Below are 20,116 nucleotides of genomic sequence, written 5' to 3' on the forward strand. Positions count from 1 at the left end.
GGGACCGAGCTTCGAATAGTGCTAGAGGGACCTTGGCACTGCGAATGCCCCTGGATTCCTCAGTGGGGGGCGGCTGCGCTCGCCTTCCCCGGCCCAGCGCCCGGGCCCGCTCTGCGCGCATCGCCTGTCACCCCCGAGCGCGTCCCGAGGGGGCGCTGTGTCTCCCTGCCACTACGGCGCACCGCGGTCCCTCTCCCCCACAGCTCCTGCCCGCACCACCCTGCCTCTCCTCCCACCCTCCGCCCCCCTCCCGGCTGGGGGCGGGAGGGGGCGTGGCGGGGCCGAGGTTTGTGCGGCTGGGACCAAGATCCTCGCACTCGGAGTCAGCCCTTGGAGCGTGGCCTCAGCCGCTGTCCAGCTGCTCCGTGCTCCTCGCGCTGTGCCGCAGTCTCTCCGGGAGACGTTGCCACTCGCTGGCCATGGATACTCCCAGAGTCCTGCTCTCAGCTGTCTTCCTCATCGGTTTCCTGTGGGATTTGCCTGGTTTCCAGCAGGCTTCCATCGCATCCTCCTTGTCCGCTGTCGAGCTGGGCTCCGCCAAGGGAATGCGAAGCCGCAAGGACGGGAAGATGCCGCAAGAAAGTGCCACGGCACGGGCGTCCCCGGAGCTCCCGGAGCCCCAGCCGCTGGCACAGGAGCCTCCGGGCAAGGGCCCACGCGTAGTGCCCCACGAATACATGCTGGCGATCTACAGGACTTACTCCATCGCTGAGAAGCTGGGCATCAATACCAGCTTCTTCCAGTCCTCCAAGTCGGCTAACACGATCACCAGCTTCGTAGACAGGGGATTAGGTAAGTGGCAAAGAGACGCCGGACTCCTTTCTGTGGGAGCTCCGCAGCCCGGGCGCCGCTGCAGCTCCGGTCCACTCTGCACACCTCCCCTTTCTTTTCTTAAATTACTTTCTTCAAAAGTCCGAGTAACTTTCTGGATACGGCTGCAGGTTTAATTAGAGCGTGCAACCATCCGTTCCTCTTTCCTCTCTCTCTTCCTTCCTTCTTCCTCGTGTCTTCTGCAGAAAGTAGCGTGGTGGCCGCTCCCGTGGTGGCTCGTAAAGGAAGCATGACGGGCGGGAGGTGGTGGGCAAACGATCTGGGCTAGAGAGGGGTCGCGGTGCGTCCTGACGGAACCGTGCCACGGGGTCCCGGGTTTTCCGGGGTGCTGGGTCCGAGGTCTGAACTACGGTTGGGACAGAGCGGGCCCTGGGGCAATACCATGCGTTCCCGTGGGATCCGGGAAAAGCCGGCAGACGTGAGTCCTGCGGTCGCAGGAGCCAGTCCGCGAGCCCGCGCGTGCGGTAGTGCCCTCTCCCCGCGGCTGCACGGGTTCCGGGCTTGTCCTGTACTGGATATGGGGATTGTCAGCCAGGCAGGAGCCCCACGCCTTCGGGCTTATTAGCTACCGCAACGCGCTTTCCGCGGCTCCGAGGCCGCGGCGGAGTGCTTTCTGCAGGGGTAGCCGCGGCAATTGGCAGGGCGAGCCTGGGGCGGGGGCAGCGCACCTAAGTTTGGGGTTTGCTGGTACAGGACTTGAGCCACATGGGAGCATAGATGGGCTCATCCATCTTTCTCAGCCAGCCTACAGCCAACGTTCCTCTGTCCGCGCACCTTCTAGGACCCCTTTGCCAGTGCGGGCGCCTGCCTGCGTGTCTGCGGAAACACTTGCCCGCCCCTTTTCTGCGGTTGTTGGACTGCAGCACCAGGGATGCCTTCCAGAGAACCTCGAGGTTTCCGCAGTCCCAGAAACTGTAGCGGGATCTGCAGGCGCCAGAACTTGGTTCCTAAAGTGGAGAGACAGTAATGCGGCTGGAGACGGGAAAGGAAGGGAGAAAAGGGAAAGAAAAGGGAAAAGGGGAGGAAGGGGACGAGAAGAAAGGAAGGAGGGCATAAAGTTTTAGGCTGTTTTACACTCTGCTATCCTGCCCAGACTTGGCTCCACGCATTGACCCTTCCCCGCCTCCCACTGCTAGTCGCTGAAAGTGGGATCGCCCAGGAAATTGCGAACGCCAGGGTTCAGGCTGGGGCGCGGGGGGGGGGGGGGGGGGGGCGCTGCTCTGCTCTGGATGCCTTGGGTACCCGCATGTCCTCGAAATTTTTCAGAGCCGGCTGATGGCCCGGGGCTTTCCGGGTTCCAGAGCCCAGACTCCTCCCCTGCAGCTACCTTCCTTTCGGGCAAGGGTCGGGGATGCTAGGGTCCTGCCCACGCTAGATTCGCTGCTGCGTGTGGCCAGAGGTCAGCAAGGTTCATGAGCTGCTGAAAGGTCCACGCAGCAAATTAACACTGGGTATTATTCGGTGACTTTAGGACTACTAAAGCCACCTTTGCAAATACACGTGGTGTCTTTGTAGTGCTGGAACTAGGTCCCTGGCCACCAGCGCAGCCGGCCAACTTCTCCCTTCACCCCCACCTTTGCTTCAGTCTCCCTCCCTCCTAATTTTCGGTTTATTGTCCGCCTTTTCTACCACCCCAGTCGAAGATGATACTAAGGAGGCTCAGAGAAAATTTCTCAAGAGGCCTTTCCCCAGGGGAAGAAATCCCGGAGGCCCAAGCTGGCGGGCAGTTGGGCGCGCATTTTCTTCTCCTAAGGGAAGTTCTAAGGCTCTCCGCCCCTCCCCCAAGCAGGCACCCCTCGCTCCTTCACTGAGCCTGTAAGTTTGGCACAGGACCAAGGGACTCTGCAGGCGGTTCGGAGGTGTCTACCGAAGCCTGTGGCGTTCAGGCAAGTGTAGGGGATCTCTGGGGGCTTCAGGTCGGGTCAGACACGGGCTCGCTTCACCCTTGCTTAAGCTGCAGCCTCTCCCCGGGCACCGCTCTGGACGCCCCTGGGCTCCGGAGGTAGGGAAGCGCCTGGCTGCGCGCCCAGGCTGGGGGTGGGGGGACTCTCTGTTTCCGAGCCAAGGTCTCCAGGCTAGCCGGACCGAGATCCAGACGTCCGGCTTCAGCTCCGGAATGCCGCAGAGAGCTGAAGCTGCGCGCGGTCCCCCGCCAGAGTAGAAGCGGCGTGACCACCTGGACCGCAGCTTCCAAAGCGCGGTCTCCTCCACGCCCTCGGGTTCCCAGAGAACGCAGAGACAGGCAGTTGGCTGACTGGGAAGGCTACGCGGCTGGTCACACACCGCGCGAGGGCGAAGGAGTGCTGGAGGGGCGCGCAGAGGAGGGGTACGTTGTAGGCTACAGCCCCAGCTTGATAAAGGGAAAGCCTCACTTTCCCTCTCACTGATTTTGATTTGATGTGTCACCGGCGGTGACCTCGGGCTGGACCTTCCGGGGCTTGCTTAGCATCGGGCCCCCTGATTGGAGTGTTTCAACTCAGTGATCTAATTGAGGGTTCATGTCATAACACATCAAACGGTGTCTAGTCTCCCGTGATGGAAGGGACCCGCCGGCCGCGCATCCCCGGCCCCTGGCGAGGACTTCCGCCCCTTTCACGTGGGGACTCTCAACCGCGCCAAACCTTTCAACGTCCCCTCCCCCAGCCCGTGGACGCTGTGGCAAGAAGGACAGAACCGCGGCCAGCCGCGAGCTGGGCCCGCCGCGCTAACTTGGCGCCTTGCCTCGAGGATGTTTAAATCGCCATCTAATGTGGCAGGCTTGGCTTCCAGGAGCAGGGGTCCCTCCGGGGGAGGAGCCGAAGCCGGCTCGCCAGGCAGAACTACTTATTCACGTGCAGTATTGGTAAAAAGCTTTCCTCGCCCGAAAATCCAGATCCCCCAAAGTTTCACTTGAAGCTTTCGATGAAGCGTGGAAGAATAGGGATAAACTCTTTCCAGAGTGAACGAGGAGCGTTTTAGATCTATGGAGACCACGTTCTGTCCCGCACACTCCTTGGCACCTTCCCCCGCCCCCCGCCTCCTCCCACCCCAAAGTGGACTTCCCTTTGATTTGTTACCCAAACCTCTAGGGGGAATAACAGTAACCAAGACATACTGACCCTTTACTGCGCACCAAGGACTATGCTAAAGTCTGTTATGTGTTTAATGCTAACAACGGTCTCCAGGAAAAGGCTACACTCCCTGTTTTATAGGTGAATTAAGGAAGACAGAGAGCAAGTCCCACAGCTCGTGAGAGGTGAAGCTCATATCTGGTCCTAGACCCCGAGTGCTTGTCTATGGCATTAAATAGGTAGGCAGGGGTTTTCTAAAAGACTGTGGCAAGAAGCAGAACAATGGACAGATTTCCTAGCCCATCTAATAGTCTCCAGTCTCCTCCGCAGTCCCCGAAGACTCAGTAGTTGGAATGGAACTTTGGGTTGAAGGGTCTGCCCTTTTTCCTCTATACACCTCATAAAGGGCTCAGACTATGCTACCCCCGATCTTCTGAAAATGCCTTCATATTGTTCTTTTAAATGATTTCAGATCTATAAAGATGAGAAAGTGTGTGTGTGTGTGTGTGTTAGTACCGTCATAGGATCAGAACGGAGCAGGCTGGATATAGAGAAATTACATTGAGTACAAGATAGAACTCATTAAAACACTGGCCCCTGGGGCCTGGGAAAGTCAGACAATTAGAACGTCTATGAATTCAACATGGCTGAGAGATAGAGGGGAGAGAGAGCGAAACAAAACCCAGACTTTCAGTTTATGTAGTGAAAAGTGTCACCAAATGCCAATAAGGGGGACAAAAAAACCTCCCAAGGATGAGGAAACCAAAATGAGTCTCAGAATATTGCTGCGACTTAGGTTTCCAGATGATTTTTTAAATAAGAATACTCTTTAAAAGTATTTTTTGGCGGGGGGGGGGGGGTGTTGTCACAATAGCACTCTCAGAAAGGAGGCAGCAGGGAACAGATAAAAACCAAAACGAGATGGGAACATCCTTGAAGAACTTGGCGCCCTAGAAATGAATGTTGGGAGAGTTTGGGGCTGATGGTGTGTTGGCTTCTTGGTTTGCCTTCTGGGTCGTGATTATCAGGGGGCAGGGCAGGACAATCGCGAGCGGAGCAGGGCTGCTAAGGGGGTGTTCTAAGAGCGGCAGAGTGCCCCTCCCGACTGAAGTTCGTCTGGTACCGCGTGGTTACGCAAACCAGGGGGGACCTGGGCCGCAGAGAGCTTTTGTAATCAACGCAGAAGCACTTTTTGCCCGGACCCTGTTGTCGTTGGCAAACGGAAAATGAAATATAAGCGGGGAAGTATTTTAATGGGGACGGAGGGAATTCACAACTGTTAATTATTTGGTGACCTTGTATTCGATTTGTTTGAGTCCCTTATAAAAACACTAATGCAGACCAGACGGCCAAGCGAGGAAGCAGGCAGAAGGTTCCAATCTAGGCTTTATTTCCCCGGAAAGAGGGAACAGCCTTGGAAAAGGATTGCTGAGCGCGCACGCGCTCCCCGGTGAGCGCCGGCGTGGGGTCTGTGTTGCCCAATAGGTTCAGGACCCCCCTCTAGCCAGGTGGACCGAAAGGGTCCGGAAAAAAGCCCAGGGATGAGGGAAGGAAGCCTTAGACCACAATTTGTTCTGCAATTCTGGTAGGAATGATTAAAACACTAAGGCCACAAACCAACCGCGTAGCCATTGGCTTCTTGTTAAATATCAGTTATTGTCACACGCATCCTTAGGGCCTGAGGGAGGGCTCTACCGGACCCCTACAGGGGCCGCCTTAGCAAGAAGCTCGGAACGTCTAGAGTCATCTGCAGCGAGAGTGCAGGTTGGCGCTGGAATTCTTCTGGTGAGATTTCCGCGCAGGAGATGCTAACCTGAGGACACCAAGCATTTTCCCCACCGCGGGAGGCTCTCTGGCTCTGGGAGTTTGCGCCTCTGAGTTGCTGGTGGGGACAGGGATCGAAAAACGCGCTCACACAGCCTTGCCATTTCTGCACATTAAAAAAAAAAATTTTTTTTTAACCTAAGCCACAGTCCACGACAGGCCTTGTGAATCCTTTTCCCAGAAAACCAAACCAAGACATGAAAGCTCCCCTTTCGACCAGAGGGGATGAGTGTTGACAGGACCTTTGGGGAACGTGGGGCGTTGCGCTGGCAGAGGCCCTAGCGTACCCTGTTTTTCTCTAGCTGGAGTTCTCGGGGTTCTAGCGGCGGCACAGCTCTTTGAAATTGGTGGGGTCTTGCTAGAGTGGCTTGGGGAGAGGGAGAAGGGAACCTGATGGACAGGTGGGGGAAAGATGGTGTGATAGAAATGGGGCAGGATAAGAACCTGTGTTTCTCTCCGGGACTGCTGCGGGCACCAAAAGAGGAGCAAATCAACAATAATCCTGGGGCTTTAAGTGAAGTGAAGGGCATTAGTTCAACAGCCCCTCGCGTGTCGAGCAACCCTGCTCAAACGATACTCCCTGGACCCGAAGAAGGGATCTGAGCCCAGGCCATGAGGTGTGGAAAGCGGGAATATGGATCCACCAGGCCATTTCGTTGTTTGGCGTCCACTGCCTCTCTCCCCTCCTTATAAAAAGCCCTGGGTGTTTATTTTTTAAGTTCAATGTTGGTTAAATGGTATCTCCTGTTTACAGGAATTAAATAGGTCCTCTTCAGCCTAATGGGTTCCAGGGTTACAGTTTCCTGACTTCCAGGACAGTCCATTAGCGCTGCTGGGGGTGGAGGGTTGGGTGTGCTTGGGGTGAGGGGGCTGTGGGAGCTGGAGGAGGCAGGCGGTGCGCGGCACCGGTCAGCGTTCCCAGAGCTGCGCACCCGCGAAGCTAGTAGTAGCGAGGGCGCCTGGGGGCGGGGCGTGGTTTAGGAATCCGACGGTGGGCGTGAGCGAGAGGAGAGGGGCGGGCCTTCGGCTCAAGCTGGATGGGTCTAGCTTCCAGAGCCCCGAAGAAAGCGGGAGCCCGGGAGCCGGGGCAGCGCAGAGCGCTGACTTTGGGGGGGGGGTGGTAATTGTTTACATATCCCTTCCTAAATAATGTAGACACCAAGGAGAATCGGCCCGCCTGCTTTGCAAATCTGGCTTCAAGGCTAGTGGGTCCTGTCCCCACTCCACACACCCGAGGGGACCATATTGAACGAGGCTAGACTCTGGCCCATAGCGGCTACCACGACTCCTTTCGCTATGGCATTATATCGGGAGTCCCCCCGGGTGGAGCGGAGTTGGGTGATTTCTTCACAAGCTGCGCCAGGCATAATGCTTTGAAGAACACATCAGTGAGGTTTCTCCCGTGCAGAACCCTTGGCCTCTGAGGGTCACCCACAACCACAAGCCATTTTGAACCCCACCCCCCACCTGCAACGTCAGAACTGCTCAGAGAAGGGAAATCACCTGAAGTGGTAAACTTTTTTTCTACTTTTGACACTCACGCTCGCAAGTCAAAAGGCCCAATCCCGTTCCTGCCCAGGGCAGGGTTTCACGTCCGCGATTCCCTCCTCCTGTGTACTCCCGCCACCACTCCCACCACCCCCTACCACCTCTGGCCTTTGGCGCTCCCCAGGGCTCCCGGGAGGCACTACTGTTAGACGGTGCAGGGGAGCGGCCCCGGGGGAAATGCAGCAACCTCTGGGAGACCCCGGAGCAGAGGCACGAAGGGCGCAGGTTGCTTTCGAGGAGTGGAAAGGTGGGGAGAGTGGGCAGCGTGTGGGGACCATACCGAGTTTCTGTTTGGGATTCATCTAAAGTGTCGTCAAATTAAGATCTGAGCTGCTACGATCCGGAGGCTAGGGAGGGACCGCAGTGGAAAGAGACGCCTTGTGAAGTGTCCTGGATCTCACATCGCGTCTCCGGCTCTTTGGCCCCTCTCAGAAGGAGCAGCCAGGGTTTTGTGCCAAGTTCGTGGAAACTTCTTTATAAAGGAGTCCAAATTCATTCTAGAGGCAAAAGGAGCCTCCCTGAAGCTCCTTCGGATTCCTGCTGGACATGCCCAGTGCCCAGTGCCCAGTGCTCAGGAGAGAGGGGCTGGCCTGCGTCTGCCTCCGGGCACTGCCTTTGTGCCGTTGGAGGCTGAGGTTCCAAGGCGCGCGGAGTTCGGTTATGCAGTCAGGTGGAAGTCAGGGTTCCCCTTCTCTCCCTCTCCCAACCTCACTCCCTTGCCTCACGCTGAGACAGAGCTTAGTCTGCTAACGCTGATTTCTTTGCAGGATTCAGGCAAGCCACCAAACTGGCTGAATCCTGTAGGGTTTACAAGGCCCAGGCTAGTCCTGGAAGGAGGGTGGTGGAGTTGGAGAGGCTTGGAGAGTGGGCGGGTAAGCTTCTCCAACACTCTGTGGAAGACCTTGGGCCCCTTTGGTCTTTGAAAGAAGAAAAGAAGCTGAGAAATGCAGGACAGTTCATTGGGGGAAATCCCGGGGAAGCTGAGTGACCCAGAGAGGAGCTGGGCTGATGAGGACCTGGATTCTGCCAGACACAGAGATCAAGTCTGGGATGTCCAGGTTGGTAGCACAGATACTGGAGTCAGGCTTCTTACTATCTTAGGCAAGTTGCTTTTAAGCTCAGTTTTATTTTTCTGATTCATAGCATGGACATAATGGTGATATATTTTTTGATAAGTGGTTTTGAGGCTTAAATGAATTATTGTAAGTTAAGAATTTAGATTATGCCCAGTACATAATAAGTGTGACATCAGTGTTTGCTGTTAGGGTTATTATGCTGGGTGGTCAAGCAGGAGCACCCTAGAGAGGCCACCCCCCTAAACTGGGGCCTCTGTGTGGATGCTTAGCAAGCTCAGCCGTTTGCAAGGCTCAGATCTTAACAGAGGCCTGACTCAGGACAAGAGTAGGGAGGGATGCCCCGAAGACCACTGTGTCCCAGGACAGTGTCCTTGTTGGAGCACTCAGAGGCCTCCTTTATACAGACTTACTGGGAAAGGAGGCCTGTGGGAGGCAAAGGGCTGGTGGCTCATTTTTTCCCCACCAGTACACCTGACCCTATTTCCAACTGTGGCATCTCAGGGCAGTGCTGCAGCTGAGGGACCTAGGGAAGAAGTGCCTCCTGGAGGAAGAAGCTGACTTCCTGGGAGAAGCCAGGCCCTTTTGTTGATGGCATTGCTGATGAATATGTGTTCCTTTTCCTCCCTCCCTTTTTGCTCCAAGGCCCTGTCAGAACCCTGGTAGAGGGGCGTGGCCACAGGGCTAAAGGCAGGATTTGGAATTAAGACCTCCAGACCCTGTGCCTCACTAGCTTTGAGATAGTGGACAAGTTAAGACACCTCCTGGAGCCCCAGTTTCCTCATCTACAAATGAGTATAGCTGTAGGGTGGACCTCGGATGCTCAAGGTGAGGATTCAGGGACCGAGGCCATCAAAGTCGGGAGCAAGTGCTTGGCACACAGGCGATGCCCCATAAACTTCATTGTTTCCTTTGGCTCAAAATGAGGGGTGAGGGAGAGGCTTAGCTGCAAAGACTTCTGGAGTTCCCTTTATAAAGATCGTGATTATTCTGGCCCCCTCCACTTAGGGGAGTTGGAGTTGGAAAGTAGGGTCTGTGCATTTGAGGACAGTGCGGGGCGTGATGTGTTGCAGGAGGGCTGGAGGAGGCGGATGGGGAAAGACCAGACACCGGACAGTAGTGGCCCAGGTCACAGCGAGCTGGACTCGGGAGGAGGAACATTGGGGGAGCCCAGAGTCCTTGGCGCAATGGGTCGCTGGAGTTGAGAGAGGTCGTTGCGGGCTTACCTTTGGGCCAAGTGACAGAAATTCCAACTAGGACTCTCAACAGGGACCTTGGGCGGTGTCCTTAGCTCAAACATGTCTTGGAAAAAATGCAGTGCGGGCTCTTTCTGCCCCAGACGAAATGAAATGGCAGGTTTTCGGGAAACCATCTACAAGGTGGTGCAGGGGAGCCAGGCATCAGGTGGAGTGCAGGTGGGCCGGCCTGGCGCATTTCCCTTAGGCCACCTTCCAGGGGCTCGGGTTCCCAGGGTGTCTGGTCTATGGCCCCTTGGGCATCCTGTCCTTTCCTATCTAGTGTTTGTCTGCTTCTCTGGTTTCCTCCAGCCATGTGCTGTGAGCCTGCAGGGATGCCTTTACCTTTCTTGGGGAGTTCATTTACTTCACATGGGCTTAATACGTCCCCACCTTGCAAACAATTAGCTCTTTTCCCTCCATTTACTTATTTTCTTTCTTTTTAAATTTTCTACCAATTCCACACCTGATGTGTATGTTTGAAGTGTCCTCTGCCTTTGACCAGCTTGCTTTCAACTCAGAAAAGGCTGGCCTATTTATGAAGAATTTTCTTCAAATATGCAGGAGGTTTGCTCCCTCTCCTTTTCTCCCCCATCCCTTCTTCTACCACCGGTGAAGGCTGATAAGCACAAATCCCATGATTGTAACTTTAAAGGTCTACATGTCTAATACTCAACAAACACTGAGCTAACTGGGATCTGAGCCAAGCTGTAACAAGCCAGGTTGATGCAAATTAAGAGCAAAAATAAAAAAACAGAAAATTTCCATGATGTATTACTGATCAATTTTATTTCAAGGGCTAAGGCAAATGATTCACTTCCATGATGTAAGAAAGTGCCACAAACAGATTTTGGAATGAAAGGTGCAATGGTTCTCATCAAAGGCTTGGGATAGAGGGCCATTTGATAACATGGGCCCTCATTTATACAGGACTTAATGGGAGAGGAGGCTTATGAAAAGGGCCAGCTTCCTACATAGGTGGCCATGGCAGCAGAGCCAGGCCTTGTGATGCCCAGTCAATAGGCAAGGTGTCTGCAGGGTCACAGGAGAAGGACAGTGGTCTGTTCACTCCCCAGGTCAGATACCTCCTTGGGGCTATTTCTGTGATGCATGGCTCCAGAGCGGGTCCAGACAGGTGGGGAATGTGGTCTGGGAGGAGCTGCACAGGGCAACCACCTTTTGGGACACTGTGTTTAGGAGACCCAGTGAGAGAACATGTGGCTGAAAGAGTTAAATATATATATATATATATATATATATATATATATATATATATATATATACTTGGATGAGGTGGGGGGAGGCAGGAACGGGCTGGGGCAAGAAGGTGACTTGATTCTGCTGTACCACCTTCAACCCTGCCCTGGGCCCTGTGCTTTGGAGACCCCTCTCTTGTCCATTTCCGGTGGTGCCCTCCCCCAAATGCTGGGGAATTTGAAGAGCCAAGGGAGCACTCATCTAGAGTAGTTGTTCTTAAAGTGGGACCCCAGACCAGACCAGCAGAATCAGCATCACCTGGGAACTTACTAAAAATGCATATTCTGGGCCCCATCACAAACCTCTAAGGTCCAAGAGAATTTACATTTTTAACAAGTTTCTGTGTAAGACTGACGATGCAGATTCGGGAGAGCCAGCAGATTTAGTGGTTTTAAGAGCTACTATTCTACTGTGGTACCTGAGCCATAGAGTTCTGCCCAAATAGCCCTGAGCCCACTTCCAGGGCCTAAAGAGGTTTTCCATCAGATCTGTCCTTCTAAGAGTGTATCACAGCGCTGAGGTGTGCACCTGTAGCCTGGGAGTTTGGTCCTGTGAGGGTATCCCTGCACTTGCAGGTGAGGCCCATGAAACCAGGGAATGAAGCTGCTGTGGAGAAGGAGCAGGACACAGGCTGAAGCCCCAGCTGCACTCTTTCCCAAGCCCTGGAAAGAGTAAGAATGCCCAAGGCTGCAGAATCAATGGAGCCCTCTCTCTACAGATACTTTTCTCTGTTCTGACCACTCCTGAGGACCAGAGAAATGTGACTTAGCTGTGCAGATAGACATTGATTAGTTCACTTAAAAAAATGCAAACAAAAACAGACCAATTTCTCTGTGTGGCACCAGAGAAACAAATCATCCTTTGCCCCTGCCTAATATTCCCCAGCCAGTGAGAAACTCTCTCAAGAATTATGTAAGCAGCCATGCCTTTTATCCTAGGAAGCCCTGCAAATAGAGTTTGGACTATGTCACATCCCTTATACCCTGGCAACTACTGGCTGCTTTTAGATTCTTGTACCTAGAATATAATGGGGAGGCACTGGGGCAATGGGGCTTATGAGCTAAATGTTTCCACTGTGGAATTAAATAGACCTAGGTTTGGATTTCAACCTCACACTTACTAGCTTCAGACTTTGGTAATTAACTTCATTTCTCCAAGTCTTGAGTTTCCCATCTGTAAAATGGGAGCAAAGGGGTACTTACTTCAGAGAACTGTTCTGTGCTGGTGGATAACATAAGGATGAAAAAACATGTCAGCCTCACAACATTTAGCTGGTGCAGCAAGTGCCTTAGGTTTGTCCCTCTCACCACATCCTTGGTTTGGGGAGAAACATGAGAGGCAGGAAAGTGAAGCCTAAGGCCCTAGGTTCAGGGATGGTGGTGGCAGAGCACTGTCAGACACAGGTTTCTGTTAAGGAGGGGAAGAAAGTGTGCTGAGTCCCCACTGATTTTAATGTGACCCTGGTAAGTTTGAAGGTCTTGGCTTCCATAAATCAACTGCCTCCAGCAGCTTTTCCCTTTTCACCTCTCTAACCTTTCCTGCAGCTCCCTCTCAGGTTGGGACTTGTGTATCAGTGATGCAGCCAGCCCTACCGTCAGCCCAGAGCAGGGGCTGGGTGTGGCTGAGGCTCCAGAGCTAGAGTCCTGGGGCTACATCTGGACTGGCAGTGAAGGTCGAACCTGGGACCCAGTGACACTTTTACTATTGAAATTGACCCAAGCTTTACTAGCTTCTGGGGAAAGCTGGGGGCTTTGGGGATTTTTGTATTTGCTCGGTTGTAAATATTTTATGAGCAAGCAGCCCAGAAAAATCTGGTTAACTTTCTGCCTTGCACATTGAAGTGGAGTTGGCTTTATAGGCACATGTGTCAAAACAACAACAACAACAACAAAACCCCCAGAAAGTTCAGTTTTGTCTTCATCCCAAAGAATTCACTTTGGATTTGAAAAGCCTGTTATTCCCCACCCCCCTCACATGCCCTAGATTTCTATTTCTCATCTGTGACCAAAAGATTTATCTTCAGGATTAGTTGAAAAGCAAGAAGATTTCAGGTTGTGTGGGTGGAGGAGTGGAGAATGTCACTGTGTGTGTGGCGGAGGTTTTCTCCTTCCAGAAGTGTCTGTTTCTCACTGGCTGTAGGATCTTCTCAATGATAGATATCTGGTGCGTGTGTTTCTTCCTTTGACCCCCTGCGAATGAAGAAAGGCTTCTGAAAATCTCATTGCTCTTTTGTTTGTGTTTAAATGGTGAATTTAAGAGAGTGAGAAAGAAAAAAGTCATATAACTCTTTATTCTGTCTACTTTGTGTTGGGTCAAGTGCTTCAGCAAAACTGCCAGATGGGCAGCAACTTTCCCCCTACACCACCAGTGGGTCTAAACTAGACTGCACCTTTAAACAGTTTGGGGAGCTTAAAAAAAAAGCTAACAACAACAACGAAAACCCAATAAAACCCCAATACCCAGGCCTTGTTTGCAGATATTGATTCAATTGCCTGAAGTAAGCCCAGGCAGCTGGTAATTTTTAGGCTCTTTAGGTGATTATCACGGGCAGCCAGACTGAGAATGGCTATTCTAGAAGTTTCTCACTTATTGACCTGCATGTACACTAGGTCAAGCAAGGCTCTGAGTGCTATAACGAACGAGATGGACGCGACATGCTCCCAGCTCCCACTGGCTGGCGGAGGGGGGAGGGGTGTTGCTGGGGAAAACAGACCACTAAAGAGAAATATTAATGAGGCTCATTGCAGATAGTGTTAAGTGCCAGGGAGATAATAAAACGGGGTCCTGTGATAGTGACCGAGGGAGGTTACTATACATCAAGGTGGTCGAGGATGGCCACTCGGAGGAGGTGACATTTAAACTGAGCCGTGAATGATGAGAACGAGTCAGCTGAGAGGAGGGCTGGGGGAAGTGCGGCCCAGGTTCGCAACCACAAAGGGCACATTAGTGGTTGCTTGCAAGCTCCTGGGGGAAAAGCCGGGAGGCCGCCTCGGCCGCCTCTCCAGCAGCCACCGACTTCCGCCCTGGGAGTCCCGGGCTGACGGGGAGGAGGGGGCCTGCGCTGGTGCGCCTCCCCTAGCCCGGGTGGTCGGCCCCGGGCTGGCCCAACTGGACTCAGGGCCGGCCGGCCCTGCTCCCCGCCCTTTTCCTCCCGGGGGCAGCCGCAGAGCACCGGGCTGATCTCCCCCTTAAGTGAAACTGACTGTAATTATTTTTTATCTTGCAGACGATCTCTCGCACACTGCTCTCCGGAGACAGAAGTATTTGTTTGATGTGTCCACGCTCTCAGACAAAGAAGAGCTGGTGGGCGCAGAGCTGCGGCTCTTTCGCCAGGCGCCCGCAGCGCCCTGGGGGCCACCCGCTGGGCTGCTCCACTTGCAGCTGTTCTCCTGCCTGTCGCCCCAGCTGCTGGACTCGCGGACCCTGGACCTGCAGGGGGCGCCCCGGGCCGGCTGGGAAGTCTTCGACGTGTGGAAGGGCCTGGGCCACCAGCCGTGGAAGCAGCTGTGCCTGGAGCTGCGGGCCGCATGGGGTGAGCCAGACGCTGAGAAGGAGGCCGAGGAGCGTGCGCCTGGGCCCCAGCAGCCACCGTCCCCGGACCTGCGAAGTCTGGGCTTCAGCCGGAGGGTGAGATCCCCGCAAGAACGCGCCCTGCTCGTCGTGTTCACGCGATCCCACAGCAAGAATCTGTTCACGGAGCTGCGCGAGCAGCTGGGCTCTACCGAGGCTGCGGGCCCGGGAGCAGATGCTGAAGGGTCGTGGGGGCCCCCACCGTCGGGCTCCCCAGACGCCGGGCCTTGGCTGCCCTCGTCCGGCCGCCGCCGGCGGCGCACGGCCTTCGCCAGCCGCCACGGCAAGCGGCACGGCAAGAAGTCCAGGCTGCGCTGCAGCAAGAAGCCCCTTCACGTGAATTTCAAGGAGCTGGGCTGGGACGACTGGATTATCGCACCCCTGGAGTACGAGGCCTACCACTGCGAAGGCGTGTGCGACTTCCCGCTGCGCTCGCACCTGGAGCCCACCAATCACGCCATCATCCAGACGCTGATGAACTCCATGGACCCCGGCTCCACCCCGCCCAGCTGCTGCGTGCCGACCAAATTGACTCCCATCAGCATCCTGTACATCGACGCCGGCAACAACGTGGTCTACAAGCAGTACGAAGACATGGTGGTGGAGTCGTGCGGCTGCAGGTAGCAGCGGCGCCTTTCCTGCCGCCTTGGCCCATGATCGCAGGAGGCCTCACCGAAGAGAGGCAGAAGAGGAGTTGGCCTTGGGGGCAGAGGGTGGGGGAACAGCCTGAATATACAGCCGCTTGGGAGAGGAGGGAGCTTAGCCTTGCCAAAACCTTTCACCTGCCAACCCAGAGGGAGATGCAGATTTTCACACCTTGCCTGGCTTCCCTGGAAAAACAAGCCAAGGAGGCTTTCTTTAGTTTTTATCTTTATTATTGCAGCTTTGGCTTTCTTTGTGTGTCCCACAGGCTTTAATAGGAGGTGGAGGGAAGGGAGACACCAGTTTCTCAACTGCTTCATGAATTGAAAAAAAAATAGTTTAAGAAGGAAAACAATTTGGGAGGAAGAATCACCTTTGACCAACCACATGTTGGTTCAATTGTTCTCTACCTGTGTAAAAAAAGATGGGTCTTTCCGGCCATGCCATAGCCCATGCCTTGTGACCCCCTGAGCAGAGAGTGTTCAAATGGAGGAATCGGCACCCGGAATAGGAAAGCCAAGAAAGGCCTTGCCTTTAGAAGAGTGTTGAGAGAGGTGGGCCCAAGCTGGCTTTTTTTCACTAGTGTGATGGGCTCTGCCCTGGCCTCTCCCAGTGTAGGGAACTGGCAACCTGCCTTACACTCCAGGGGGCTCAGGTCACACTGCCTTTACAGTTGCTTTTTCTGGTGAGGGAAAGGGAAGCTGGTATGGATGGAATGACAGGAATGAGTCCAAATGGAACCCCCTGAAGGATAATGAGAAACCACAAGGCCTGTCTCTGAGACCTGACACTGAGGTGCATTGGCCTGGCTGGAGGTAGCCTAGGAAAAGCCCCTCCTGATGTCAGTTTCTAATTGATTTCTTTGAACAGAATTTGCCCAAATTCAGACATCTCATTTGAAGGGGAAGGCAATTTTCCACTTAAACAAAAAGTGAATAGGGGTGGGGAACAATATAGCTAAGGTAAGAAAGAGGTGCAGAGAGAAAATGACCTTAGAGGTAGAAGGGCAAAGTCAGGAGGGGAGATGGTGGGCCCCACAGGAGGATGGGGAGAAGGGGCAGGCCAGGACCAGAGAAGGAAGAACAGGGACTCGAGTCCCTGTCTACCAAGTTTCTTTAAAATCTGTGTTTCCTCTCCTCTCTCTGACATTCCTGAAAGATTACCAGCCAGCAATAGCCCAGGGCTCCCCCAAAAGAATTGTTTCAGATTGTAATTACCAGTTAGGCAATGTTTTTAAAGCTTAGTAATGAGAAACTGTGAAAAGAGCAAAGTGTTCAACAGCGAGTTTGGGGTGCAAGATGGAGATCTGGCAGTGAGGAAGGAGGCAGGGGTAGAATTCATCTCCAGGAAAGAAGCACAGAGAGAGAGAGCACGGAGCAATTGAAATACCCACTCCCAGATTGTCAAAAACAAGACCTCTTCCCCAGTCTGCACCACTATTATTCTCAAACATTGCCCATAAGCAAGCCCCTTGAAAAGTTTGCTTCCTTCTCATCTTTGACCATGAAGTGGTTTAAACAAGGGAACTTGTACCAACCATTAAAAAAGTTTTGTTTCTCCAAAGTGGTTTTACTCTCTCTTGATCTAAATCTATTGCTTGTTTGGTTCAGAGAACTACAGTATGTCAAAGGAAGGGTTAGAATGATAATAAATGTTAATATAAAATGCTGAAAAAAAAAAAAGACTTGGCCCAGAGAAATAATTTAAAATGCACATTTGCTTTGGATGCACTGTTGTTCTGTTAAAGGCTGTATATATTTGTCTATTTAAGGCGACTGAAAGTGCAAAGAGGAAATGGATAGCATGCAATTCATCTTAATGTACAAAATGTTATATGCACTCAAATGTTATAATTTCTAATATTTTAAAAGTTTATATTTGAGTTGTACAAAGTTAAACATTAATCAGATATTTCATTCTTTCTTAATGTTATCATTTTCTTAAATATTATTACAAGATTTTAAGTCTGTCTAATGGAGAGTTGTTTTTTTTAAACTGTCTACCTCACTATAATACAAATATTTTCAACACTAAATTTATCAGAGGTTAATTGATATTCAAAACATTTTTTACAGTATACTTTTCCTGGATGATACTCAATCTAATGCTGTATTATTAAACTCGTGTTCTCCCTTAATAACTCAGCCTGGTTTATATGGATCTACTTAGAAAAATTATTTTCTCAAGGAATCATTGTGAGTGGTATTTTGTTCCAGTATGGGAGTGAATGTCAGAAAAGACACTGGTTATTGAAAGAGCCATCATTTACAGAACTACACATTTTCTCCATAACTCTTCCATGACTCTCTTTGCATGAAATATTCTTTCACCAAATCCCTCTCAGCTATTAGGACAGTGTTTATAGACCTGCACCCCATTTCAGCATCTCAAGACCCCAAATAGAAATTGGCTTCTTTCTTGGTTTCTTTAATGTTGAAAAAAGAAGGCTGTGAATTACCTAGGCCAACCAAGCTGTTGGTAATTACTATTTACATTCATGGCCTATTGGAAGCAGAAGATATGAAATGTTTTTCTGGATGTTCGCCTTGTGTAAATCAGGGAACCCAGGTACACGTGTAATTCTGAATGCTTACTACAAGTTAGAAATAATGTTGTGCACGCACTATCTCCTTTAAAGCCCTCAGAAACTTCATGAGGTAGTTATTATAATAATTCCCATTTTGCAGATGAGGAAACAGGTGCAGAGTTTAAATAGCCAGCCATGGTCATCCAGCCAGGGACTAGTAGTTAAGATTCAAACCTAGTTCTTTCACATCCTGGAGCCCAAGGAGTTTCGCCTTTGTATAATCGTGCCCCCAGATTACACATCTGCTCTCTAATTGGTCCCTACATGTCAGGGTGGGAAATTTGTAATTAGCCACAATGATTGGGGGCAGCCAGCGGGTGGAGGAGAAGCTGCCACAGCAGCCACCAGGGTTGCCTGTGGTTTCGGAATGAATATATGAATTGGGGCAGCTGGGATAGTTGGGTATGGATTGCAAAACTCAGTGAGTTCTTAGCTTCAGGCTTGCCTTGAGAAACCCATTGTTTAGGTCATTGATGGGCTTCTGTGGATTCTCTTGTCTACAGTTTTCTGAAACTGTCTTGGGTGTAGTTTTTGTGTTTTGACAATCAGAGTAATGGTCAATTTACAAACAGGTCATGTTTCCGTAGACTAGTTGTAAGTGGGCTGTTTATAACTGAGAAACATTTTCCTATGGAATCAACGTTCGTTTATGTTTCCGGGTCATTTTACAAAAGCTTTATTTACCCAAATGGAAATTTTGACTTTTGGATTTGGGGAACAAGGAATCACTTGGGAAAACCAAACAGAGGTCTTTCTCTTTCCTGAACACAGGCTGTGTTTGAAATAGTTGAGAATTCTTTGCATTTTCCACCACTGTTTGTATGCCGCTCCCAGTTCTCCCAGCCCCCCAACGGCCCTGAAGACACCTAGCCCTCCTCCTTAATGTGTCCCCAGTCTACAGATTTCCCTTTTCTGCACAAATGTTTCCATCTCCAAAGTTATTTTCCTTTCTGCCCTCCATTATAAATTTTATTCCTTAACTCAGATGTTAGGAGAAACACAATTTAATTGAATTACATAAACATGTAAATATTAGCTCCTCGACCTTAGAGACACTTGGATTTTAAAAAGAAAATCTTGGTTAACTCAGACTACTTGTGAGTGATGTGAAAAAAAATTTAGACAATATATGAAAAAACAACACTGAAACTATACATAATTCTGAGAGTGTGTGTGAGCTGGGCCTTGATGATACAAGGATGAATGGGGACACTTGTCAGTGTGATTTTTTTGGTGTCCTTGTGGGACATTTTATGCATTGGAGAGACTAGCTAACTTGTTTTAACATTAATATCCAACATATTCAAGTCAAAGGCTTAATAACTTAGTTTTTTTTTTCTCTAAAGCTCTCAAGTTTAATGGATGTAGTCCCCCCCCCCCCCCCCGCCGCCAATACCGGCCTCCCTGTTTTGTTCATTGCTGTATTCTGAGCATCTTTTGCACAGTAGTGCCCAACACATCATAGACACTCCATGAATATGTTGAATAAATAAATTTAGAAATGTTATTTTACTTATCAGCCCAGGAATTTTAATAAGCACTTCCAGGAGAGTTTCATCTCAAGTTGAATGGACCAACCTCCCTTAATCAATCAATTCTGAATATAGACCTAGTTTATAAACTTTCTAGAAATACTGTACATTACTTTCATCAATTTAAAGTATTCGATTATCTCTTTAAAGCCCTTTAAATGTCTTTGGAAGAAAAAGCTTTCCATATACTGAAACCACTCCAAGTAGAGCTAATAAACTTCTAAATGGGATGATGCTTAAGTTCTAGTAAGCATTCTAATACTGTTTATACTTTTGACTTAACATCAAGTATCTAAACTTAATTACTCAATGACCTATTTAAATTGATAATAGCAGGCTAATGTGTTACATAACTTAATAAACTACATTTTCTTAAAACTTGCAAACATCTTAAATACCAAATATATAGATTGTCTCAATGACTTCAAAAAATGACATTTGAACTCAATACAATTTAGATTTGACTTGCTTAATCTTTGTAATCTATTCTACAGTGTCTTTGGGTTACAAACACTAATCCACTACTGAAAAATTATAGTGTCACCAGCAAGATTTCAGCAGACTACGGCTGCACATGCAGCAGAGGCTTTGGCCTAGGAAGGAGAAAGACTCTTTCTAAGACATTGACCAACATGCCAACTACCTGCAGTGGTCACTTTAATGACAGGAACCCCAAATCCATCTCTCTGATGAGTTGGTTTCTCTTGGGTTCAAGATAGGCCATTAACTTATTTTTCCTTCTGATTTGAGTAAATTGAATTCTATACTCTCATTAAGATTATAGCTAATCTTCACTGATTAACTGGATTTCACATCTACTTAATGATCTTAGGACTTTCTTTGCTTTCAATTTGGGATTTAAAATTGCTTTACTGACACTTTATTGGATTATTCTGCTCCTACATTCTTCTTCCACAACCTCTTCCAGCTTTATCATTAAGCTCTGGTAATCGGAATTCTGCACATG

At 50.7% G+C, this 20,116-nt stretch overlaps 1 protein-coding gene across 1 annotated transcript; it reads left to right on the forward strand.

The window, feature by feature from the left end:
• Positions 1-419: 419 nt before the first annotated feature.
• On the forward strand, positions 420-15,054 carry GDF6 (growth differentiation factor 6). The gene is made up of 2 exons (XM_024572099.3): positions 420-792; positions 14,045-15,054. Exons 1-2 carry the CDS (start codon positions 420-422, stop codon positions 15,010-15,012), a joined length of 1,341 nt encoding a protein of 446 aa, XP_024427867.2. The 3' UTR covers positions 15,013-15,054.
• The last annotated feature ends 5,062 nt before the right edge of the window (positions 15,055-20,116 follow it).

Source organism: Desmodus rotundus, chromosome 8 (genome assembly GCF_022682495.2).
Source record: "Desmodus rotundus isolate HL8 chromosome 8, HLdesRot8A.1, whole genome shotgun sequence".
Lineage (NCBI taxonomy): Eukaryota > Metazoa > Chordata > Mammalia > Chiroptera > Phyllostomidae > Desmodus > Desmodus rotundus.

Coding starts and splice junctions, on each gene's coding strand:
- GDF6 (XM_024572099.3), top strand. CDS start 420: ATGGATACTCCCAGAGTCCTGCTCTCAGCTGTCTTCCTCATCGGTTTC. Junction 793..14,044: donor CTTCGTAGACAGGGGATTAG/GTAAGTGGCAAA, acceptor TTTATCTTGCAG/ACGATCTCTCGCACACTGCT.